This window comes from Talpa europaea (assembly GCF_964194135.1).
Source record: "Talpa europaea genome assembly, chromosome: 1".
NCBI classification, from domain to species: domain Eukaryota; kingdom Metazoa; phylum Chordata; class Mammalia; order Eulipotyphla; family Talpidae; genus Talpa; species Talpa europaea.
The window spans coordinates 107180362-107207664 of NC_140073.1; the positions used below are offsets into that span (position 1 = coordinate 107180362).

At 34.8% G+C, this 27303-nt stretch overlaps 1 protein-coding gene across 1 annotated transcript in view; it reads right to left on the minus strand.

Annotated features, from left to right (window-relative positions):
- Window positions 1-289: 289 nt before the first annotated feature.
- The window catches only part of LOC311186857 (large ribosomal subunit protein uL14-like), a gene marked incomplete at both ends in the record, with an annotated part of 96683 nt that continues 69669 nt past the window's right edge, over window positions 290-27303 (minus strand). Inside the window, 3 exon segments of the mRNA XM_084258064.1 lie at window positions 290-436; window positions 439-460; window positions 462-780. Of these exon segments, the coding sequence (XP_084114190.1) occupies window positions 290-436; window positions 439-460; window positions 462-780 (488 nt within the window).

Here is a 27303-nt window from a genome sequence, read left to right on the forward strand (position 1 = left end):
AATTAAGTAAAAAGTATTTGACAGTATATTATGGTTTGTTAACTAAACGGAGCAGTTATTCAGTCAAATATTGAATAATCTTCAAATCAATTAGTTGAAGTGTGGTATATATACAATGGAGAATAGTACACATATACAATTCAACAGAACAGAAAAGTTCAAGTGATATTAAAGAACACTGAAATATGTTTCAAAAGAAAATTCAAAAAGAAAAAAATATTTGCAGTCTATTGGGTGGGGAGCAAATAATTTTTTTCAGTAAGTTCTTTTTTACAAATACTTGCAAAAATCATGCAATGCTGCCACCATCAGAAGCAATCCTGGGCCTTAAATCTGCACATTCTTTTGCAACTGGTCCAATGATGGCAAAACCTTTCATCTCACCTTTGTTTTCTATGCCTCCTGTGATATCAAAATAAAGAAATACACTATCTTTACTTTTTTATATGATTTCATTGTCGAAGTACCTGCTGGTACATACCTTCTTCCTAAGCTCTGGTTTGCCTTTCTTGACTGTGGCCATAACCATTTTACCCACGCCAGCAGCAACAAGTCTGTTCAATAGTTTCCTTATCGCCTTCAAAAAGATGGTGTACAGATTCTTGGCTCCTGTATTGTCAGCATGGTTGATTATGGCTCTTAACAGAAGACCCAAGGAAATCTGGAATTTCACACTGAAAGACCCACCATGTCCTTGCTTAGATATCTTGAACAGAGGAAAGGGACAGGAAGGAAAAAGGTCAATATTTGCAAACTTATATTCAATAGTAGATTTGTATCCTGAACATACAAAGAACTAAAAACTCAATAATTAAGACAAAGAACACAATACAAAAGTAACCAAAGTGTTTGAGCAAACTATTCTCTAAGGAGGATATATAGATAATAAATAAGTACCTGAAAATATGCTCAATAAAAGTAGTTATTAATAAATATAAAAACAGAATAAAGGAAATATGTTTTAATAGGTAATCCAAGACTTGTTTTTCACTTTATTAATTTAAATTTTTTAATTCTATAAAACATAAAAAATTACTATTTTTGTTTTTAAGTCACTTAATGCATGCATTATTTAGATATTGAGAATTGTAGTGAGCTTATTACTATTTGCCTTCCTCTGACTGAGCTGTTAAAGCAAGCTGGTCACTCCTTTATCAGCTGTGCTCACAAGGAAAGAGCATTATTATTTTTCCTCCCTCATGAAAATAAGTGGCCCTTTTATGCATTTTCCAGAGATATTGTATAGATTGAATTCAGCAAGTGAGATACTTACCACACTAAAGGAAGAGGATATGTAAATATCATGTCAATATTTTTATTGGCAAAAAATTTTTAAAAAATAGCAAGAATGTTTATTGCAAAGCAGAAAGCAGCAACACAATAATCTAAAGGGTTCAGGTATCTGTTGACAGAATTAGAGACTGTTCTTTCAACTAAGAAATCAGCCATGAAAATAGTGGCTGATGGTAAGTTAAGAGTAAAAAAAATTTTCCTTTTGAATATATATTACATGTACTACTTAGAAAAATTAAAAGGTAGAAAGGGTATAAAGTGAAAACTCCATCTTCCTCTTGTACCCACTTGGTTATCCTCCCTAGAAGGAACTACTACCTTGTTCTTACTCCTTTAACAGATACTCTATGCATAGGCAATTTTGTTCATATACTGTTTTCTATACTAACAGCAATAAACATACTGGTCTATAGCCTGATGTTTTTCACTTAATAAATGCCTCAGAAAAGGTTTCATGGAATCCTATGTTTTTTTAAATCTAACTTCAAGTGGCCATATTACTTTTTTTACTAAAGAATAATTGTTATTCACTAATGCACAAATTCAATTTGATACATTTAAGACTGAATACATGAATTTAATCACTCCCCAAAGCAAGACATACAGCATATCATAATTACTCCTTTTAAGAAAAATTAACTCCTTCTCTAGTGTATCATTGGAAGATATCTTCTTCCATTCAATAAGTTATCTGTTGTTTTGGTGAGTTAAGACCTAAAATACAAAAAGAATTCATATAACTCAACAACAATAGCAAAAAATAAACTGATTAAAAGTGGGCAAAGGATCTGAGTAGACACTTCTTTGAAGAAACCATACAGGTGGCCAATGGACACATTAAAAGATGCTCATCACCACTTATTATTAGGGAAGTGCACAAAATTATAATAAAAGATATCACCTCACACCTGTTTGAATAGCTATAATAAAAGAGACTGGAAACAACAAGTGCTGGCAAGGATGTGTAAAAAAGGGAATTCTCCATACCCGATTGTTAGGCATGTAAACTGGTTTCAGTCACTATGGAAAACTGTGTGGAGATGCCTCCAAAAATTAAGAATAGAAATACCATATGACTTAGCTATTCCACTTCTGAGCATTTATCCAAAGAATGAGAAAACACTAATTTGAAAATATGTACACCCTTATGTTCATTGCAACAGTACTCATAACAGTCCATATATGGAAACTGTTAGTGCCCATTGATGAATCTGCAGAGAAGATGTGGTATACATACATACACAATGAAATAATACTCAGTTATTAAAAAAAAGAAATCTCACCATTTGCAACAACATGGATGGACCTAGAAGGTATTACACTAAATGAAATGACATAGACAAATACCATATGATTTAACTCATATGTAAAAGATAAAAATACTATGTCAAATGAACAACTACAACAAACCAAAATGAAATCTTAGATTTAGAGAACAGTGTGGTTACCAGAGGGGAAAGCACTGGAGATGGATAAAAAGGGTAAAGGGGGTGCAACTGTATGGTGATGGATGGAAACTAGACTTTTGAGGAAGATGAGAATGTAGACTAGACCGATATCAAAGTATAATGATGAACACCTGAAACTTAGATAACATCATAAACCAATGTTACACAATATATATTTGTTAAAAGAACTAAGTTTTATTCCATTACATGAATACGCCATAATTTATTTAATCAGATTTCAAGTGATTAACTCCTTTACTGTTTGTTACGAAGTTGCAGTAGATACGCACACTATGATATTGCATGTGTCCAAATTCATCCATGTGAAAATTCCTAAAAGTAGGACTGCTGGATCAAAGGGTATGTACATTTTCAGCTTATAGATACTGACAGATTACTTACCATAGGCTTGTACTAATTTATACTCCTGTTAACAGTGAAGACTCCATTTGCAGTAAAATGCAGCTATTATACTGCTTAATCTTTGCCCATCTGCAGGGGAAAAAGTGTGATTGTAGCTTTAATTTTGTTTCTCTCATTTGAGGGGATGCTGAGCATTTTTTCCCTGTGTTTAAGAACCATAAACAGCTACTTTTAAGAGAAAATTTGAGCAAAAGCAAAGGTGCTCTGAAGACTGTGCCACCCATTTGGAGTGATGAACAGATACAGAGAAAACTTGACATTTATTCTGACCTTTCAAGAGAAGCTGGTCAATGTAATAGAATAGGAACTTGGGAAAGACTTGATATTTTCAGTATGGCCTGAAAATAAAATGCCAAAATCTTAAATAGAAAATTCCAACAAACCAAACGTCTACGAAAGTATGCCTGATGAATCACAAATGAAGACAATGTTAATTTGTTTCTTCAACATAAATGGTATTGTCCGTGCTGAATTAATCTACAAGGTCAAACAGTCAGGGAGGCTTATTATGCAGAAACTCTAAAACATTTGTGGGATTGTGTGCAGCATGAACCATTGCTCGGTCATCCATTTTACTCACTACTACACTTAGCTTTGAACAACTTTTGCCTAGTCTCTAAAATCAGAGCCACTCTAAAAGGAAAAAATAGCAACCTCAAAGTAAAGAAAACTCACCACTGAAGATATTTTCAAGGATTTCCTATTCTAATAGAAATCCCAACAGAAAAGATGCAAAATACTGTGGACAATACTTGAAATCATGACATAGATCTAAATGTGACTTATCTGAAGAGGACAATACTCCCTTAGATTTAGAAATTCTTCTTTTAAATTGATTCTATTGCTGGATAATTACATCATTTTTTACCATGTTAAGTTATCAGAGATACAAAAATCTTTCAACTACTCTCTTTCTCCAATAAATTACTTCATTGAACAATAGAGCTATAGAAAGAACATTATTGTTTAGACTTTCACTTATAAAACCACAAAATTTGTAAATGTTATTTCTTTCCTTGGTCTCAGTTTTCTGTTAAATTTAGATAACAAATTGTACTTGCCCAGTTTATAAAGTATCTGGCATATAATAGTCTCTCAATAAATAGTGGACCTTTTCCCCTCCTCTGTATCTCATTAGAACTTTATTGACAGACGCAGAAGAAGCTATTAAAAATAAAATTCTTGATCTCAAAAGTACTGATTATGAAAAATTGAGGTTTCAAAGAAGCATTTTTTAAATCACATACGTGTGATAAAAAGCAAAACCTTAAGTTTAATACTTAAAAAATGTATTAAAATATATTGTCAGAATTCATTTGCAAAGAATATAATTCATTATAGCTAGTTAAATAGCAAGGTATATATTATAGTATATTAAAAGACATTCAGATTTCTGAGGAAGCCAGAAAGGTACTAAGTATGCTAACTTTTAGATAAGATTCCCATAAACTATACTGCAGAATTGGGGCACTGTATTGGATAGAATGGAGTCCTCCATGATTCATGTCTACCTGAAACCTGTGAATGTGACCTATTTGGTAATAAGATCTTACAGATATAAACTAGTTAAAATAAGGTTGTACTGGATTCAGGTGGGCCTTAAAAAAATGACTGGTGTCCTTAAAAGAAAACAGAAAATATTCAACCCATGAAAGAAGGAAATGTAAAGATTGAAGTGATGCATTTACAAGCCAACGAATGCCAAAAATTGCTGCCAACTACCAAAAACTAGAAGAGGCAAGGAAAGAATGCTCCTGAAGCCTTTAAAGAGAACATGGCCTTACTGACACCATGATTTCAGACTGTTAGCATCCTGCTGAGAAAGAATACATTTTTATAGTTGTAAGTCATCCAGTCTGTGGTAGTTTGTTAGATAGCCCTAGCAAAATAATATCAACACCAAGGGAGCTACTGAGTCTTCCATAATCAGGGATTCCTCAGTTTCAGAACCACGCTTCTATTTCTGAAGTGTGTGAACCTTCAAGATCAGAAAACCAAGAGGATAGTGCAACCTGCCATGGTCAGGAGATTGTCATTACTGCTGTTGGCTCCAGAATTGTGTCTCTCCTGCCACAGGCAACCCACACCTGTCTTCAACATCTTGGAGTAGTCTTTGAATAGCAGGACCTTTGCTAATACTCCACAGAAAAAGCAAATGCCTCTATCATTATTTTTGCCTGCATTGGAGAGGAAAATGCAGTAGCAGTCTAGGCTTTGAAGTAGCAAGAACATCCAATTAGTCTATCCCAAATCACATCCAGAACCCTAGCTGAAAATATAGCTATTAGTTTTCCAAACTCCACAGCACAGAAAAATGAGATACATGTTAAGTACATGAAATTCTCCTTGAATTTAGAAATAACTACTATTAGATTTATGAAATTGCTTAATTTCCTAGGCCTTTATACTTTCATCAGTATAAAACTTAAGATTGGAATTGATCTCCAGTGTATGCAATAGATTTTAAAATTTTGAATTTTTAACCACGTGTATGTCTGTACATACAAAGATACTTTTCTAGACCTCTTAACAAGAGACACTGGATAGAAATTCTACAGCATTTCTATGCCAACACTATGTAAACTTTCAACTGACTGCAGTTGAAAAAGGTGCACTGAGTTACTCTTTGGAGGGGAAGAATTTATATAAGAGTGAGTGTGTATGTGTGGTTTGTGTGTGTGTGTGTGTGTGAGAGAGAGAGAGAGAGAGAGAGAGAGAGAGAGAGAGAGAGAGTGTATCTTCCATGTAAACTAAAATCAGCTAAATTTTCTCATGACTAAAATTTCTCATGACCAGGTAAGAGCAAATTGGCAGAAATTCAATACAAATAGTTGAGATTGACAATGAATTGGATTCTGCTTGATGTTTTTGTTTGGTTTGAATTCCTTTATTTGCTTCTTAAGTTTCTTTTTTTCTAAAACAAATCAGGCCTATTAAACTCTCATGGATAAGATTACCCAGATCAAAAAAAGGTATAAGTTGAGGATGTCTCACCTTGTTGAATAGCTATTTTAAGAGTAGAAATTTTAATTATTAACCTTTGTAATTAATTATATATTTAGTTGTTGATTTTATTTTTACATTGGACAGAAATGCCTACACATTATTTATATCCTTCACATTTAGTATATTATTTATTTATAAAGAACAAATATTCAGGGTAAAAGATTGCAAAAATGGTTACAAATTATTCCCCTTTTTGTGTCTAAACCCCTTTGTGATTTGACTCTTCAACTCTTTTCTTAACAAGTACAGTCTCTTCTATTTCTGGCATCTGGGCTGCTCTGGTGATGTGTTTTGGACAATGGGATGCTATAGAAGCAATGTATGCCAGGTTTCACCAGGTCCTCCACAAATCTTGACACTTCCATTAGCTCAGGTGGAAATTTGTCAAGTGGCTATGTGAACAAGTCTAGACGAGCCTACTAGAGGATAAGAAACAGCATGGAAGAATGTCAGGATACTCCAGACAAAACCGGTCACTCACAGTCAATCTAATACCTCATGGTCATCTGAGATAACCCAACTAAGAGCAGAAGAGCCACCTACCTTAGCCCAATCCACATGTTTGACACACAGAATCATTAAATAAATAACTATTCATTACTATCCTCAGTGAACCTTGTTTAAATTAGCTGACTACCTCAAATATTTTGGTTACATCCTTTCAAGAATAGCAGTTATTCTCTTTCTCTATTCAAAATTAATTTATATCAAGTAGAAAACTTGGAAAATTACTGAAATGCAGAAAAAGGAACAATAATAGTGTATGACATTCTACTGCAGATACTTGTAAAATTTTAGTGTCTATCTTTCAAGACTACAGTCTAAATATAAACACAAAATTGTATACAGTTTGACTTATTTTTTTAAATATCTATTTTAAAAGCATTTTATAAAAACTTTTCCATGAAATTGATATTGTATAATTTTTAAAGCTTGTTTGACATTCTAACATATATATAACTTTATAATTTGTCAATTAAAAATCAACTCTATTTAATTCATGAATAATGAACATTATTTACATATCAACATGCCCATCAATCATGTTTCACAGTGCCCATTTCACTGAACTCTAGTTAATAGTGTATATTTACATTAAAAACTAATCTGCTGCCTTCATAGGTAGGTAGGTGTTTATTATTTATTATATTTATTCTATATTAACACATGCTTATCATGAACTATTTGTGTTATATTTAAAAGTAAAATTTATATACAGCAAAGTACCCAGATATTAATATATTTTCCTATGTAACCTATGCCCTAATCAAGATAGAGAATATTGCAAACTAGCATTTGAAAGTTCATTCTTTTCTCAGGTACTAGTTACCCTAATCCTTCAAAGGCAAGCACTGTTGTAATCTTTTCCACCAGGGATTAATTTTGCCTGTTTGAGAACTTTATATAAGTGGAAAAATATATGTATTCTCTTGTTTAAAACTTTTCATTTAGCATATTGTTTGAAAAATTTATCCATACATTGGGTAAGGATTTTTTTTTTTTTTTTGAGCAGCGTCCACTCCATTTGAGCACTACAACAAAAATACCAAACTGGGTGGGTTAGAAATTTATTTCTCATAGTTCTAGAAGCTGAGAAGTCTAAGATCAAAGTACTGGCAGATTTGATATTTAGTGAGCACTCTCTTCCTGATTTAATGTGTGATTGCCTTCTTGCTATATGTCTTCCACAGGGTGGAAGGGGAGAAGGAGCTCTCTGAAGTCTCTTTATAAGGGTGCTAATTCCATTTATGAGGGTTCTACCTTTACAATCTCATCACCTACATTAGCTACCCCTGGATTTGGGCATTCACACAGTAGTCTCTAAACACTAGCTGCTCACACTTAGAATGGCAGCATGCCATTACAGAATCATGACTATATACCATTTCTTATATGATTCTCTTGAAAACTTAAATCATAATGTAAAAGACTTTATCACATTAAATTGTTTATATCCTTTCTCTGTGGCCACATTTTTAGTGTCATGAGTCAAACCCTTGTAAATTCCTCTAATTATTGACAACTAATCAACTTAGACAACCAGTCTAATTCATCCAATGACTTATTTTTGACAAGGCGTTACTATTACATTAATGTGTAAAATGCTCTTTGTTTGTATATCATTTTATCTCTGTCAAAGCTATGTCAGGTTTTTTTTTTGCCATTTCTGCTTTTTTTTCATTTTTTATTTTTTTATTTTATATATATTTTTACATCATTTTCATTTGTGCACAATGTATGCATTTTCATCTTGGTTATATTCCCCATACAATTCCCACCCCCCTTATTTTGACCCTATTCCCTCCAATAAAGGGAGAAACACCTCCCTTTATTGTGTTTCTGGTTTACAGTTGCTTGTTGATGTTGATTTTGATTTTATTATAATTAGTCTTTTTCCTGGTCTCTTATTTAGGTTTTCTAAATTCCTGCTATGAGTGAAAGTGAGCCCTAATTCTATTTGATTTGTTGGAAATGCACGCAAATCAGTAAACACTGCATAACAGAAGTGTCAAATGTCATCAGGATAATATAATTTCTTTTGGTATCATTTAGACTAAGAGAATCATTTTGCCTTAAATGATATAATAAAACCTATGGTTAAATACTAATCTTAAGAATCTGAGTTCAAGCCACTGATTTAAGTGAAATAATTTTTAAATATTTAAATGGTATATTTTTACTACAGTGTAATTTTGTTAACTAATTTATTTTTCCAAAGGAAATTAACTTAGTATATTAAAGGTTGGGTTAAATAATCAGCAGATTATTCAAGCTGCCAATTGTCTATTTCAACTTGAGCAAAAGCTATGCAAGAAAAAAAAAGATGGGAAATTCAAGTCAATCAGATTTGTACCTTTTTGAAATAAGTAGGGGAAGTATGTCAGGCACAGTTGTGAAGCTCATTTTAATGAAGTCATTACTATACCTATCTGAAGATGGTTGGCATTCTGGTATTCATCTGGAAATAATAAGATAAATATATGACAAAACACACAATGGCAGTGAGACAAGTTTAAAAAGTTTGGGTAAAATATGTGTTAAAGGAAAAAATGTATATTAAAAGAGAAATATAAAAATGCTTGCTGAGGAATTTACCTTACCTGTAGTTCATAAGCCCATCAAGATATTTTTATGTGTACAAAAAAAATGTAACACTAAAATTAATGTCTGCACATAATATTCTTTTGTTTACAAATTTCCCATCTTCCCAAAACCAAAGGAATATACTTATTCACTGAGTAACATCATTTGGGGGAAAAATCTCTTTATGATAATTCCTTAAAATAACATGTTTTGTATAATGCAGATAAGAGAACAGTCTTTAATTCATCCATCCACACAGCCATTTAAAGTTGTAAGAATATATAAAGTATAATGTGATTTGCTATATTTTTATTGTGAAACATAATATTAAAATGGTTCAGAAGCAAAAAAAAAAAAAAAAACAAAAAATAATCTCATCACCTCCCAAAGGCCCCATGTCCAGATACTATCATGTTGGGCCAAGGAAGGGTAATAAATTTCAACATATGAATTTGCAGAGGACACAAACATTCAATTTATAAGCAAATAGTTTCTTCCATTTTCTTACCAAGTAGTCCATTGTATTAATATACCACAGATTTATCCACTCTTTTGCTGATGAACATCTAGGCTCTTCCTAGTTTTTTGGCTATTTAGAAAGATGTGGTTATGAATATTCTATGATTATCTTTGTGTGTGAACATGTATTTGCATTTCTCTTAAGTAAATATCTAGGAGTGACATTATACTCTTGGGTGGATACAAGTTTAGTTTTATAATAAATTGTCAGAACTTTTTTCAAAGTGATTTATAGTTCCACCATGAGAACAGAAGAATTATAGCTACCTCATATCCTCACTGACATTTGGGACTTTTGGTCTTTATAACTTTTTTCATTCTGGGTTAGTACATCTGTCTTCTTTTTAATCATCTAGGGATTTAAAATAATTATTAAATATTTTAATATATTTATAATATTTAATATAATTAACTATCTAATTTGAGGTGCAAAAGACTATACTTGAAAAGGTAAGTCCCTCTTTAAACTTTATCTTACAGTGCAATTTCTTATGCATTGTTCCAGATATTATAGTGCATACATGTATGAATTCTTTTTAAAGATATTTTTACACAAAAAAAATGACAGCTTTTTTTTAACTTAAGTTAATATTTTGGATATTTTATCTTTGTAAATATAATACTTAATCAGCCTTCTTTTTCTGTACAATTTAGGTTATTTCTAGTTTTTTGCTATTATCAAAAATGCTGCAATGATTTTTTCATATATGTTTTGTGTGTGTTTGGATGTATACATAACATTTTACAAGTTCAAGTATATTTAAGATAAACTCTTAGAAGTGAGACTGGTGAGTAAAATGGTAGGTTTTAGGTATCACCTGACTAGAGTATAGTACAAAGTTATTTAATCAAACACTAATCTAGGTGTTGCTATGAAGTTTTTTTGTAGATATGGTTAACATCTACAATTAGTTGTCTTTAAATAAATAATATCTTTAATAATGTGGATGAGTCTCATAGAATCATTTGGAGACCTTAAGAGAAAAATCTAAGATTTTCAGAAAAAAAAGAGGAATGACCTTATTAGTAAGATTGTGCATTATTGTTAAGTTCTAAAAAAGACACTTAGATTTCCCCAGAAAATCAGTCATCACAAGCCTTCCACTCCCTCCATAATTTACTATGGGATTGAGTATGATCAGCTGACTAGCTTTGGAAGGAGTATAAAGAAAATACGGTACTATTTGGTAGATACTCATCACCAACATGGTTTTAGAAGATTGTTTCTTAGAGTCAGGCTTGATGTGCAACTTAAGTTATCAACATTTCACCAGCGAGGGTCCCACATGGCGCAGCAGACCTCTCCTGCCTTGCCCACTGCTCCCCTCAGCAGTGTGTTTCATCAGTCTGCCTGTTCTGTTCCCCACTCTGTCTCTGGTGAGTCCTCTCACCCTCCCAAACATCTGGCCTATACCCCGGTTCTTGTAAAAATAAATAAATAAAATCTTAAAAAAAAATTCTGTGAACCCAATCTCCACATCTTTCTTCTGTTTGTCTGGTCTCTGAAAGATCTATGAAATGTCTTATCATTATTAAGAAATATCAGTCATGTCCATTCTGAATAGATTCAATCTCATTGTAAAATGTGATTAGTATTAACTTTGTTAACCACCTATCTATCAGTAAAATTTACTATTGTTTTAGAGGTGATAATTACAGTATTAGCATATTGGTCACTTTTTAGTAAGGACTTTAGTGCATGGAACTGTTACTTTTAATCAACGAAAAGCTACATTTATATGTAAGGCAGTTTGCTGATAGTGGAATTATTTTGATCCACAGTGTAACACATACCCAAAGCATAAATGAATTCAGTGTGCTCTGTTGTTTTCAATTTTCTGATTAATGAAAAATACCAGTAATATCTTTTGATTTTTGTTCTATACTTTTATATGTTTAGTTAACTTGCTATGCTTTCACTGCAGAACATTAAAGCATTTCAGATATTTGTTTATGAAAGTATTACATTTCACATTAAGAAGCCAAGCTCAACACAAAATAATTAAGTTACAGTGGATTCAGTATATTTTAATGAAAAATAAACAAATGGATAGTCTGAGAAATAAGTGACTGAATTTCAAAATATTTTTAAAAATTGTTCAATGTTAAGATAGTTATGCCGATTAATTTAATTATCCATAAGGTTTCCTTTTCACCCCAAAATCTTACAGATCTCTAGGGATATAAAGATCTCTTGCCAACATTCAGAACTATGAATTTAGAAGTATAGCTGTAATTTCAGTTTTTTGTTTTTGTTTCTTCCTCAGCTTTTAAGAAATAAGTTCGTATCTCTTTAGCCTAAACTGAGGATTCTCAACATCTATGTCACAGAGATAATAGTGAAAATTACTTTTTCAACATGATGGTAATATCAGTTTACTTGTGATTTATCTCTTTTTCATAAACATAGAAAAGATAGGATATAGGTGACTTTCTAGTGATGATTTGAGAATTTTTTGGATTTATGGAAATTTCATTCCATTGTATGTTATATTACAGAATTCTAAAATATTTTCTCCCTCATTTTCTTTTCAAAGTATTGTTATAGATTGCAGGTATCCCTTAGAACTTCAAACACCCTGAAAGCAAAGAAAAAAATAGTATCAGTTTATTACTGTAATTTTTTGCTAGATTATTTGTCCTTGGTGATTATTAAGAAATAATGTTAAGGGGCCTCCCTGGTGGTGCAAGGGGTTAAGTCTCAGCACTATGAAGCTATCTGCAGCCACTGCAGTAAGAGTTCAATCTCTGGCCCACACAGAGCAGCAGACTTCTCCTGTCTCTCCTCTTGCCCCTCTCAGCAGTGTATTTCAGTAGAGCCAACTGTTCTGCTCCCCACTCTGTCTCTGGTGAATCTTCTCAATCCCCACACTTCTGACCTGTGCCCCAGTTCTTGTATGCATAAATAAAATAAATCTTTAAAAGAAATACCAGTTAAATTCTTGCTTTCAAAGAAAAAAATTATATCACTTATTCTAAAATGATTTATCCTGTGTTCTTTAGTTTGATAACAAACTACTCAAAATAGTGTAACTCAAAGCTAAAACTGTTTTATTATAGATCCTGGTTTTGTGGGTCACAAATTGGACTGGGTTTGGTTGGGCGATTCTTCTGTTTCACATGGCATCAATATGGGTCATTCAGTGGCCTGGAGGGCCCAAAATAGCTGCACTTCTATCACTAGAGGCCTGCTGGGAAGAGCTGAAAAGCTCTTTGAGCTAAAAAAGCTCTTTGACTTTCATTGGCTTTGCCAACAAGGAAGTCTCAATGTAACTGGTTTGTTTCATGGTTGCTCTTAGAGCTAGTGCTTCAGTGATCAAGACGGAAGCACCAAGGTGAACAAAGGCTCTTTGGAAAGTCACACAGCCTCACATCTACCATCTTCTATTGGCTGAAGCACTTACAACTCTCTCAAATTCAAGACCCCATCGAACTCCACATCACTTTTGTTCTGACCAAACCTTACTTTAGGGAGTTTTTCCCTATATTTTCTTCTAACGTATAAAATATTTTTGTACTTTCCTTAATCCAGAAATGATGCAATTAAATGAAAAGTCATTTGGCTTTAAATTCACTGAAGCTAGAGTTAAAAATTTCATGATTTACATATTTTTCCCCTAGTATTTCTTGCCTCTTATGTTTGTATTTAATATGAGTAAAGTTGGAAATACTACAAACTCTCTTCAGTGGGAAATAATTCATTTAGTGACAGACTTTATATTCCCATAACATAATAAAGATTTTCTTTAAAAGTCAAAAATATAATTCCAGCTTTTTAGATGTAATATCCTAAGAAAAACACAAAAGAAGAATATTCTCAGTCTTACTTTTTAATTTAATTACAAATACAAATATATTTTTCTACTTCAAGACCTTTCTTCCAGCATTTCTCCACAAATAATCAAGCAAGCCTTGATTGACAGACTAGGCTTACTAATATTGCCTTCCTCTTTCCTAAGTGAGCTGTTCTACTTACATTTTTGACAGCTGAAAATGACTGCTTGCCAACATTGTCAATGATATGTTGAGTAAGAAACTGTCTTTTTCTATATAGTTTCCAGTTTCCCATTTTTCTTTTTCTCTTAATAGTCACTGTTCTTATTGAGATTGAAAAAAAAATAAACATGACTAGGATCTGTCTTCCCGCTATCAAATCCATTTATGCTTTGCTTAGTTTTGAAAATTTATTTCTTTGGAAAAGGGAGTAAAAGATATTACTACTCTGCTTCATAGTACCCACAATCCTGACAATATCTTATCTGATGGGTGCTGCCATTGGCAACCCCACTCCATAAGGACTGGGCCCACCATCCTGACTGTTCAGAAGAAGGGCCATAAGACATCTTCAACAAATTCTGGCAATATAGGATGGGATAAGTCTCTTGTCTTTGCCTGGCCCCAGTGAATGTATCCCTGTGCATTATCCTGAGGGCTGAATTATAGCATCTTGGTAGAATCAACACTGGAGTAAAATTCAGTATGTTGGACTGTAGTAGAAATCTGTATCTTGAGAAAGAACCCAAAGATATCAATACTCCTCACTTTCTGGCAACATGGTTCATGTGGATCTCCTAGATCCATAGGCAGATAGCCGGTACTGCTTGGCTAAGCAGCATATTTCATGCCCTTTGCCACAGTTTAGGAATAAGCATATTCTCTAGGTAAATACAGTAATAATTAGGCTTGGCACTTTTGCTATAATTAACAGGAAGAAAAAAGTAGAAATTTGCCATTAGGGTTGTTAAATAACACAGCCCTTGAACTTTGGTAGCTACATTTGCCATCATTTAAAGAAAATCTGTTGTGAATAGGTTAATTGAAAGAATACAGAGCCAAGGAAAAAGATTAATTCCTGATTAAATTATTTTCAACCTACCTAAATTCAAAACTACTCCCTTGAATTTTCATTTAAAAAAGATCTATATGCTTTGATGCCAATTTCAAGTAGTTCAAAATGCAACAAATCTCATTCATAGTTGGAATCAGAGCAATGTTAGTCAGTTAATGTTAAATTAACTTATTAGTTCTAGTAGTTTATCATAATATTCTTTAAGTAGTGAGAAGTCACTGACAGGGAAGGTGCACAATACAATCTTTTCAAAAACCAACTGACCACAAAAGTGTCGGTCTAATTATGGACTTTCTATTCTGTCCAAATGATCACATGTTTAGCTTTACACCAATACCACACTGTCTTAATTATTGTAGCTTTACAGAGAGACTTTATATCCTATAGTGCAAGACCTCTGTACAACCTGAATATTTATATTGAGTATCCCTATAAATTTTAGAATCAGCTTACTAATTTGGGAATAATTGACATCTCAACATCACTGAATCTTCCAATTCATAAACATGGTCTCCCTCTCCATTTATTTAATCTTCTTTAATTGCTCTTGTCAATATTTTACAGTTTTTAGTTTATGGTTAGTGAAGATATTTCTATTAAGTATAGCCCAAGAATTTCCAGTTTTTTGATGTGTTTGTAAATGATATTTTTTAATTTCAATTTTCAACTATTTGTTGCTAGTATTGTTAAATTTAATGTTAAATTAACTTATTAGTTCTAATAGTTTATCATAATATTCTTTAAGATTTTTGATATACATGATCATGCTGTTTATAATAAAAACAGTCTCACTTCTTTAATCTATACGTCCTTCAGGTTTATTTTTTTAAGATTTATTTATTTATGTATACAAGAAATGGGGCACAGGCCAGAGGTGTGGGGGGTGAGAGGATTCATCAGAGACAGAGTGGGGGACAGAACAGGCAGACGGAAATACACTGCTGAGGGGAGCAGCGGATGAGACAGGAGAGGTCTGCTGTGCCATGTGGGTACCTCCCTGGCTGGTCGGGGATTGAACTCGTGCTGTAGAGGCTACAGACAGCTTCACAGTGCTGTAAAGTGAAATAAAACTTTTAAAAGATTTATTTATTTATGCATACAAGAGCTGGGGTGTAGGTCAGAGGTGCATGGGGGAGGGAGGTGAGAGGATTCACTAGAGACAGAGAGGGAAGCAGAACAGGCAGAATGACTGAAATATACTGCTAAGGGGAGTAGTGGGCAAGACAGGAGAGGTCTGCTGCACCATGTGGCTTAGCTCCATGACTGGGGATCAAACTTGTGCTGCAATGACTTCATAGTGCTTCATAGTGCTTCATAGTGCTAAGATAGCTTCATAGTGCTAAGACTTAACCCATTCCCCACCAGTGAGGCCCTTTGTTTTGTTTTTGAACCTAGAGGAAAAGTATTTTGTATTTCACCATTAAATATCATGTTGATTTTAGAGTTTGCATAAATATGGTTTCTCAGATTGAGAAAGAAGCTTCCTTTTACATTGGTTTACCAAGAGTTTGTTATAGTTTTATCATGCTTTGTTTTGTTTTATCATAAATGAATATTACATTTTATCAAGTACCTTTCCTGCATGTGATACAAAACACATGATTTTTTCCTTTATTCTGTTAATATGGTGGACATATTGTTTGACTTTTCATAAATACAGAAATATACATTTCCTTAAAACAAGTATATGCTCTGACATAATCATAGTATAATTCCCAAATATGGTTGACATTTCATAGAAATGGGATCATACTTATGGTTTTTTTGTGTCTAACATCTTTCATTAAGCCTAATGTATTTGAGGTTTGTCTTTATTATTTTTTATCTCTTTTTCGATCTATATTTTAGTTTTCTTTTCATTGCCATTTCCAAGTTCACTTATTCTTTTGTCTACCATATCTAATAAAAGTCCATCCAGTGAATTTCTTATTTCAGTTACTTTAATTTTCAGTTCTAGAAGTTTGACTTGCTTTTTAATTTTGCTTTTATGTATCTATTACTTACTTTATTTTTATTATCCTTAAATCTTTAATTACATTCATTTTTAGCTGATTTGAAGTGTTTATTAATTTTACTGCCTTTGTCACTTCTGTCCATTTACAGATTTTTCTCCTAGTTATGGTTCATACTTTCCTGCTTTCTTACAGTTTCAATAAATTTATATTGTATGCCTTCTATTGTGAATATTACTTTACAGTGTGTAAGAAGTTTGTTAGCTTTCTTTGAAGAAGGTTGGGTTTTAATCTTGTGACCTGTTAATCTAGTGCAGATCTCTTTGATCTTTTTGAGACTTGTTTTAAAACTCTGGCAGGGCATGTGTAGAGTAACCTGTGCTGTAGTGGTAATTTAGTCCTCATCTTTCTGGAGCTTCTACTGAATATTTAATTGTTCAAGGATCTTTCTCCTTTCTAGCTCAGGACAGAATTTGAATATCTACTAGTTCTGTGGAAGTTCAAGTGATCTTTCAGTATATAGTTCTCTGGTAGTTATCTCCGCCAGATGGTTGTCTGCCTGGCCCCAATGAGTGTGGCCCTATGCAGGTCATAGATTAATATTTAACCAAATATTCAAACAGAAGTCTATGAAGATTTCTGAAGCTAATGTTCTGTGTAGATCCCTGTTCTCTTGTTTTCTGTGCCACAAACTATAGCTGACTGGCTTCCCTAATCTCTGATATCCTTCTTCCTAGTTCTGTGAGACTGCTTTGCTTTGTTCTCCCTTTCTCTGGAAGGTGACTCTATATAGTCAGTCTGGGTAGTTGTATGACTTTCTTTGCTTGTTTTCTTTCTTTCGGGGATAAGTCCTACACTGCTTGTAGTCCAATATTAAAATTAGTCTTTCAAATGTTTTACCTTGTTTTCTAGCATTTTACCATGCCAAAGCAAATCTACTACCACAAATTACTATGGTAAAAACCAAAAATTCCAAGACTGTACAAATTTTTAAACAGAAGTTTTTTTCCCAAGAGATACCTTATAACTTGAAAACTATTGTTATTGTTCCAGATAATCTAAGTGATTTATGTATATTAACTTGTTTAATAAGTTTATGAGGTTAATGTTATAATTTTCTCATTCTATAGATGAAGAAACAGAACTATACAGAGATTAAGTAATTTTTCAAGATCACACAGCTAGAAAGATATATTCTGAACATATTTTGGAGAAGGTGACTGTGTCCTAGTCCTAACAGCAGACTTCACCAGATGATGTAATTATTTACATTTACAATCCCTTTAATTACTGGCTCAAGGCCCAAACTTATACTCATACTTGAGGAAGATCTTGCCAAATTAAGATAACTGGAGTATTGCCTGTATAAGACTCATATCATCATAAATATCCTATAATTGAGATCAGAATTTTGGAGAAAAGTGGTCATTAATATCAACAGTGCTACCTGGATTGAAAAAATCCGGGGGGGCCTCCCCGGTGGCGCAGTGGTTGAGCGCTGGGTTATGAAGCTACCCGCAGCCTCTGCAGAGCCGGTTCAATCCCCGGCTGCTCCCCGCCCCCTGGCCACTGGAGGAGGGTCCCACATGGCGCGCAGACCTCTCCTGCTGCCCGCTGCTCCCCTCAGCAGTGTACTTCGGTCCTTCTGCCTGCTCTGCTCCCCGCTCTGGCTCTGGTGAATTCTCTCACCCTCCCGCACTTCCGACTGTACCCAGTGCATGTATAAACAAAACAAACAAACAAACAAACAAACAAATAAATAAATCTTAAAAAAAAAAAAAGAATAAAAAATCCGGGGGAAGAGGGGTTAGCATCACAATAGTTTCTTATTTACAACATTGTTCGTGTCTATTTAAGTGAAAATAAAATTCTGAATTGGTTCACTAAAAAAAATATCTTTCTTACAGTTCTGAAAATTGAGACACTTAGATGGTACTCACACTTTCTGGACTACTGGCCCAAGGTAAATCTTTCTTTCAGTATATAATATTATTATGATTGGGTTTTAGGCATGCCAAAAGCCCCAGAAAGGAACTGCTCATCTCATTTGATAAGGAATCTTTTGAGGGAGGCAGGAAGTAATGACTGAAAGGAGGGAAAAGAAGGTGTCCCTGGCAAAGATAGGGACGCAAGTTGAGATAGGGGTGACTTAGTAAAAGTCACATAATCTGTGGAAAAGAAGGAAGTATTTCCTGGCTCACCTAATACTTGATGGGTTTCATTCACAACCAAGCCAAAAAGAAGAGCTACTTAGGTGGGTAAAAGCTCTCAAGGGCTGAGTTATGGTATACTACAAAGTTCTATAATTTTTTCTGGCAACAGAGGAGAAACTACAGACCTGGATTTGTGAGAAATATCTAAAATTTCTTTATAGGGAACAAAAACCCAGGGGCACAAAGCATAGCTATACTACTTCCTCAGGAATTTCCTTCCATTTGAGTCCCTGGCTGGCATGGCTGAGGACATATATGGATTATATCTGACCTAAAATAGACTATTACCTGGTGGACACAGCATGACTTGTTCAAACACATCTGTAGTAGAGCCTCTGAACATAGAAAACAAGTAAAAAACAACTGGTACCCCTTTCCCAACATACATAGCTAAAAATAAAATCAATTTCAGCCAGAATATGCACATTTTATATTAAAAAGAAAGTAAAATAGTATTTCCCCCGGGATTTTCAGCTTGCAATATTCTGAATAAATTCATTGAAGATGAACTTTTTTCTTTCTCATTCTTTTTCTGATACCCCAAGCATATTTAATCTGTTCATTCAGTGATTCAGCATAGCTCACTATACAGTTCAAATATGAAAGCTTTTTTTAAATGTCATATCTTTAGTTTTGAACTTACTTATTAGTCATTCTCAACTAATTAGCAACACAAAATTAAATTGTATGTGAATGTAGCAATAGCTAAGACAATAGTGCTTACTTCTGTAAAATTTTAGAAAAAAGTTTAAAATTTAAGGGAACTGCTATAGCCCTTTTGTCTTTAATCATTATAAATAGCCCCTCTATTTAAAAAAAAAGATTTATTTATTTATGCATACAAGAACTGGAGTATAGGCCAGGGGTGCGGGGTGGGGCGGTGAGAGGATTCACCGAAGACAGAGTGGGGAACAGAACAGGCAGACTGACTGAAACACACTGCTGAGGGGAGCAGCGGGTGAGACAGGAGGGGTCTGCTGCACCATGTGGGTAGTTCCCTGGCTGGCCGGGAATCGAACTCTTGCTACAGAATAGCCCCTCTATTTTTAAAGCAGCTACTGTTCCTAGGTTTTACACATGGAAATAGCAGGCTTTGGGGACAGGGCAGAGTAGAATGAGGTTCAGCACATTCCATTTAAAAACATTTTGACAAACATTTCTTCTGAGAAACAAGGGAACTGAACAATTAAAACTTGAAAACTGTAATATCTACAGGTATTAAAAAGTTACAGAGAATTGGAAAACAGTAGAAGAGTGAGAAAGCACGAGGCATTATGCATATTAGTGCTATTCTGACATATTGGTATATTTGTGACATTAATAATCTATGTATAGGAATTAACATAATTTTATAATTATAAGAGAGTTAAATTTCTAAGAAAAGGATGTAAATTGAATGAATCACATATTTCAGATCATTACTACTTACTCATTTTATGACAATCATGGATTATAAATTAACAGTAGCGTTTTCCAAAGTAAGTCAATAAAAAATCCTCATTACAATTTTGAAGTTGGGTTAATTCATTTGAAAATTGGACCATTTTTACTACGAATTTCAACACATATACAAAGTCTGTTAAGTACATAACTGTACAGAAAACAATTATTTGCAATAAGTTAAACCTGCCTAAATGAAACCTCATTTAGAACTTAAGTAAAACAGTTAATATTTGTAAATATGCTATTTGTTGAGATATTATGGACTGGAATATTATTATTAAAAATTAAAACTTACTGGGCCTCCCCAGTGGTACAGCAGTTGAACACTGGGCTGTGAAGCTGCCCGCAGCCTCTGCAGTGCTGGTTCAATCCCTGGCCACCAGGGTGAGGGTCCCACATGGCGCGCAGACCTCTCCTGCCATGCCCACTGCTCCCCTCAGCAGTGTACTTCGTCAGTCTGCCTGTTCTACTCCCCGCTCTGGCTCTGGTGAATTCTCTGACCCTCCCGTGCTTCTGACTGTACCCAGTGCTTGTATAAATAAAAAAATAAATAAATAAATAAATAAATAAATCTTTAAAAAAATAGATAACTTACTAATATTTAAATATATCTTGAAAACCTTCATTATTCACTTAAAATGCTTTAAAATAAAGTGCTGTGTGGAGATTTCTGGACCTACTAAACATAGAGCTTCCACAGGATCCTGCAATTCCACTCCTAGGTATTTACCCAAAGAACACAGAAACATCAATTCCAAAGAACACCTGCACCCCTATGTTTATAGCAGCACTATTTACAATAGCTAAGCTTTGGAAACAGCCCAAATGCCCAAAAATAGATGACTGGATCAAGAAGATGTGGTCCATATATACCATGGAATATTACTCAGCATTCAAAAAAGATAAACACATGCAATTTGCAGCAACATGGATGGCGCTGGAAGGGATCATGCTCAGTGAAATAAGCCAAAAAGAAAAAGAAAAATACCGGATGGTCTCACTCATAGCAGGAATCTAGAATACTTAAATAAGGGACCAGGAAAATGAATAACTATAAGAAAGTGAAAATCAAAATCAACAAAAACTATGAACCAGAGACACTTTTAGGGGGGTGGGGGGCGGGAGGGGAGGGATTGTGGTCAGAATGGGGGGATTGCAATTGTATGGGGAATATAAAAATAAAATTTATTAATTAAAAAAAATAAAAAATAAATTTAAAAAAATAAAGTGTAGTGTTTTAATCCATAAGTTAAGTGTTTTGGGTAGGTGGGTATGTCCCATCTGCTAAGTTAAGGGGGAGTCTCTTATGAATTGGAGTATTTCTAAGTTGGCATATTTGTACAAATAGCTCAGGGGTGAGTTGTTAGACTACAACTGCCCATGTCTTCATAAAATGAGTATGAACTGTTCCACTCTACTGAGAGTACAAGTAAATCTAGTCTGTTTTCTTTTCCCCAAGTTAAATTATACTTTCTTAAATCCCAACATTCCAGGTTAGAAGGAAATCCTATAATGTTTTCTTGGTGCTCCCCCAACCCCTTAGCTCATCCAAAAATTGTGGTGATTTTCATCCAACAAAGGGATTTATCTACTTTCACTTCTATATATCTTAAGATCTGCTATTACCTTGTGGCCACTGTTCCTTGCTGCCACATATAGTCCCTCTTGAGCGTCCACTTGAGTGTCCAGAACCTCAGGGACGTTACCCTCCACTTCTGCCACAAGTCATCTAAACTGTCAAAGAAGGTCACATCCATGAGTGGCAACACTTGACCCAATGTCCTCTCTGGATTCCCAAGACATCGCCTAAATGTCCATGAAGCTAAATTCTTCTGAGCAGAGAAATGCGTGTTCCAACTGGGGAATTAGCCCAACACAAAACATGCAGCTACTGTCCCTCTTTTTTGTCTCAGATAATCAAGTAGGTTGGGAAAGGGTTGGCCAGTCTCTTTTCTTCCCCAACTTTCAAAACACAGAGTGTTCATTTCATACTTTTCATCAGAAAACACACCTTTCTTGCCTTTGAGAAAGGTCCAGGTTATTTTTAATGGGAAATACATTCTTTGTTTCTAAAGTAACAAATAAATAACCACCATTACAACAACACAATTCAAAACAGAAGTAAAATCTTCCCACTATTCCATACCAAGTTTCCCCTCTATTTCCATACTGTTATATACCATAAGAATTTTCTGTTTTTTAAACCCTCTACAATTTCCAATGACTTAGTATTATCTTCTGTTAGGAACTGAATTTAGGTAATAATTTTGGATGGATTGTATTGCTGTCTATTCTCTAGGTAGGATATAGAGCAGTGCTGTCCAGTAGAACTCTTAGTGAACGTGGAAATGTACTATATCTGTATTGTTTAACATGGCAGTCACTAGCTACATGTGGTCACTGGGCACTTGAAATGTGCACATGCAACAGAGTAACTGTAAGTTTAATTTTATGTAATTTAATTTTAATAGCATATATGACTAATAGTGAATACACTAGGCACATGGAGTATTTTTCTTAATTACTCTTGATGAAAGAAATTCATCAAAATTCATTTCCATAGTAAATTTTCTTCTTATACTCTCAGCTAAATGTGAATTCACTAGACTCCTCTTTTTAAAAAAAAGTACACATGCTAAAATACGTGTTTTTGTTCTTTTATCAAAACAAAAGCTTATTATAAACTTCAGAACCAGATATTTTTGCTGGATAAATCTTACCCATCAGCCCTTCCCTTTCCCACAGCATGGCTTTTTATAAGTTAAACATTTGCAATGGTAACATAAATAATTTCTCTCCAAAATTAACACATGCTGAATTCTGTGCCCAGAGACATTCTCCACCACTCTGCCCCTCCTCAACCCACCTCAACCCATCTTTCTGTCAACATAGCCTGTCTCACAGAGCTGTTCTCTGAATTGATCCATTTATGAAATGTGCTTTTTGCCTCTTAAGAATAAGACTCCACTGTGTAGAGAAATAGAAAATTAAAAATAAATGTGAACTTATGTTATTTATTTGGATTTAGTATTTCTTGCCTTCAACTAAAACAGGACTGAGTTTGGTTAATATTCTCATCCAACACTGTGGTTTATTTCCCACCCAAAAAGCTAATTATATAGGAAGCTTGATTGTATTTAGTAAGTGGTATTTTTTAAAATATTTATTTATTCATGCATACAAGAACCGGGGTACAGGCCAGATGTGTGGGAGGGTGAGAGGATTCACCAGAGACGAAGCAAGGAGCAGAACAGACAGACTGACTGAAATACACTGCTGAGGGGAGCAGCAGGCGAGACAGGAGAGGTCTACCACGCCATGTGGGCATCTCCCCAGCCGGCCGGGATCGAACCCGCGCTGCAGAGGCTGTGGACAGCTTCACAGCACTGCACTCAACTGCCTGCGCCACCGGGGAGGCCCAGTAAGTGGTATTTTAATTTATCACCAGGTCACACTTTCCCCATGGTTATCTTAGAACTGTATTCATACTGGACAATTGTATCCTCTGCCACAAAAGCTAAAGTTAGATGCCAAAGATCCATTTATCTTCTCTCACTTTCATTGGGCCTTCAATCTCTAAATTATTTTTTTAAGTCTGATTTCTCAGGAATAATTCCTGTGTCCAAATATACATTTTTGGGTAGCAAAGAAAAAATAATTCACCTTTATTTCGGTGACAACAAATTTCACTTGGAAAAACATATCTATATTTAAAAGTCTAATTTAATCAACTTGTGGTGAAGAGGTCTTTTAATAAACAATTGGTGTATCTGGGTCTTCAGTAAACATGCTTCAAAACTTGGCTCTGGAAGAATCTGTTTGAATAAAATTACAATTCAAATTTAGTTACTGGTTTGCACAACAAATTATTTTCTACTGGAATGAAAAATTATAGCTGATGTTAAAAATATATTTTCCTCTAGACTATGTAATACAGAGTTCTAACAGATGCACCATGATTATAATAACTTATTAAAGAATTCAAAGTCACTGTATAGTCTATACAAGTTTCATATAAAATCATGCTTAATTTAAAGTGCTTGCAACTGAAGGAGAATCATACATGAGCGTGTACATCAAAAATGTGTCAAGGGGAATCTGTGAGTAAAACATACTCTGCCAGGTGTATGTTCCTGGATCTGCCAGGAAACTAAGGTTGCTGCCTCAGAAATCGTCTCCTGTCAGTCTGAGCATTCAAAAGAACTACATATTGGAAGAAACAGACTTGTACCAAGAGATGATTAACGGAGCGTCATTAGGTTGATGAAGCTCAAATTGGGTAGATGAAGTTACTCATCCAAACAATAAGGCGAGGGGCAAGCACCTGAGAAACACATTATTTATTTCTGTTGTACTTAGCACAGTGGGATCTCGGCCATATAAAAAGTAACTACTTAGACATTGAGATTGGTCATTTGGAGTCTGTGAAGAATTTGGTATAGGAATATGTTCCCTGTCTTTACCAAAGAAGTGATAAAAGTGTACAAATCATGTAAGAACTCTGCCTACGAGGGAGAAGAGGGAATATCCTAATGAAATTACAAGGAAATTCTCAGGAAATTAGTACAATCTCTGCCCCCCCAAAATTTCAAAATATAGGGTACTTCCCATCTGTCTAGTAGGGGTGCCTTAAATGCAATTACTATGGAAATAGGGGTCATTCTGTGACAAAGGCTTGGAGGTGCCCATATTTGGTCACATGGCAGGAAAACAGCTGTATTCCTCTATCCATGGACGCTATGTATGTTCTGCTTTGCAACTGAGCCAACAGAGCTGAATAACTGTTGGACCAAATCAATAAATGCATGAAGAAATGAGGAAGTTCGTTATCTACTGTTACCTAACAAACTATCCTGTATTTAGTAGCTTAAAATACAAACATTATCTCACAGATTGTGTAGATCAGGATTTTAGGATTTGGTTAGCTAAGTGGTTCTAGCTCAATCTCTCATGAGATTGCAGTTAACATGCTGGCTGGGCTGTGGATGCAGAAAACAGGTTCTCTCTACCCTAGCAGTTTGGGAGCCAAGAGAATTATTCAAGAGCAGGAGGCAAGCACAATAAAACAGTGATGGAGACTCTAAATTTAGAGTTACCTGGAATCAGGCCAAGGAAATATAACTACACAAGGAAGAACTCAGAGGGCTTAGAATGTCAAAGCAGAGTGAAGAAGCATAAGAGATGAGCCAGGAAGCGAGTGGCTAGTACCTGAGGTAGAACAGAGAGGGCAAGAGAGGAGATCACATGGTGAGAAAAGAGATCCACTGAGAAGTACCAGGCAGGGCATCCTCATTGCGACCTCTGTTCCTTCATCTCTTTGCTTGCTCTGCCCAGGTAATAGAAAGAAGTTATCAGATGGGATAGGTGGAGGTAGAGTTTTAGGAGGAAGTTTAGAGAGATGGATTTTTCACCCTGAAAGCACCCCTCTGTCGGTAGTTGTCTGCTCATCCTTGGGTAGTTCTGGCCCTGCTTCTCCTCAGCTCAGTGCAGCTCCTGACCTTGACCAATTTCCAAAGTGATTATGCTACCACTTCTGTCATTATGGAATTCTAACATTATTTGCATCACCCAAAGATAAAATATGAAGCCAATAAACATTAGGATCCATGAGTCCCTGAAGATATGTCACTATAAGAAATGTGCAAAGAATTTTCCTTTTGTTTTTTAACAATGGGAAAAATTAGAAAATGAATTAGGTACTAGATACCATTAAGAAAATAATCTTTTTTTTTTCCCTTTTAATTTAGGTGTGCAGTGTATTGTGGTTACCTGGGGAAAGGTTATTGGTGCTTTAAGGTCTGGGACCAAGACTAGTAGCTAGATGCAATCTTACTTGAAGATTCCTGTTTCTGAATGACCTGCATATTCTTTAGAGTGTTACTGATACCATATGTTTGACACCCTCATGCCTGGCACAGCCTTCATCCTGATCCACTGCCTTATGCTCCCCCACCCTGTGACTTTGGAGTTAGGGCAAATCTTCTAATATCTGACATATCTGATGGCCTTGCCTCACTACTTAGATTTGAAATAGGACACTGCATTTTCATCTTCAATATTTAGGTCCACTGCCTTATGCTCCCCCACCCTGTGACCTTGGAGTTAGGGCAAATCTTCTAACATATGACATATCTGATGGCCTTGCCTCACTACTTAAATTTGAAATAGGACACTGCATTTTCATCTTCAATATTTAGTTTCCTTCCTCACCTCTAGTTAAGAGAACTCCTTCTGGCTATTTGATACAAGTTTTTCTAATATGCATCTTTGGACTTTACATCTTAGTTCTGTTTGTGTGCACATGCTATGGCCATGTTACAAACCATGAAACCTGTCTGAAACACATAAGTTCTTCTTGTATTTAAAGGCCATGTCCCTCCTTGCATCAGCCACTAGATCTGTTTTCTATCTGAAGGATATTTCCAATACTTAACTTATTGGCTGAATAGAAAATAATGTCATGCATTATCTCTCATGAGTGACCAAAATTATGGGGCTTGGACTATCAGCCCTACTCATGTCTCTTCAACAACTTATCAACCAGGTTACCCCAGATAACCACTTCTATGTTATGCCTTTCTATATTAGCAAATGATGCTACAACTTCTACCAAATGTTTTAGTAGTTTATTCACTTATTAAGAAAGCCTCATGGAGCATCTGGCTTGGGGAATTTTTGATCACCACAGAGATGGAACATAAACTTCCAAATTTCATTATAAAAATTCATAGAAGCAATGATCTAAATCAATTACACTGAGAGTAGCAAATTCTTTTTTTTTTTTTAAGATTTATTTATTTATTTATGCAAGCACTGGGTACAGTCAGAAGCACAGGAGGGTGAGAGAATTCACCAGAGCCAGAGCGGGGAACACAGCAGGCAGACCGATGAAGTACACTGCTGAGGGGAGCAGCGGATGGCAGGAGAGGTCTGCGTGCCATGTGGGACCCTCGCCGGTGGGCGGGGATCGAACCGGTGCTACAGAGGCTCCGGGCAGCTTTGCAGCCCAGCGCTCAACCGCTGCACCGCCAGGGAAGGCCCTGAGAGTAGCAAATTCTTCTTCACCTCACTAT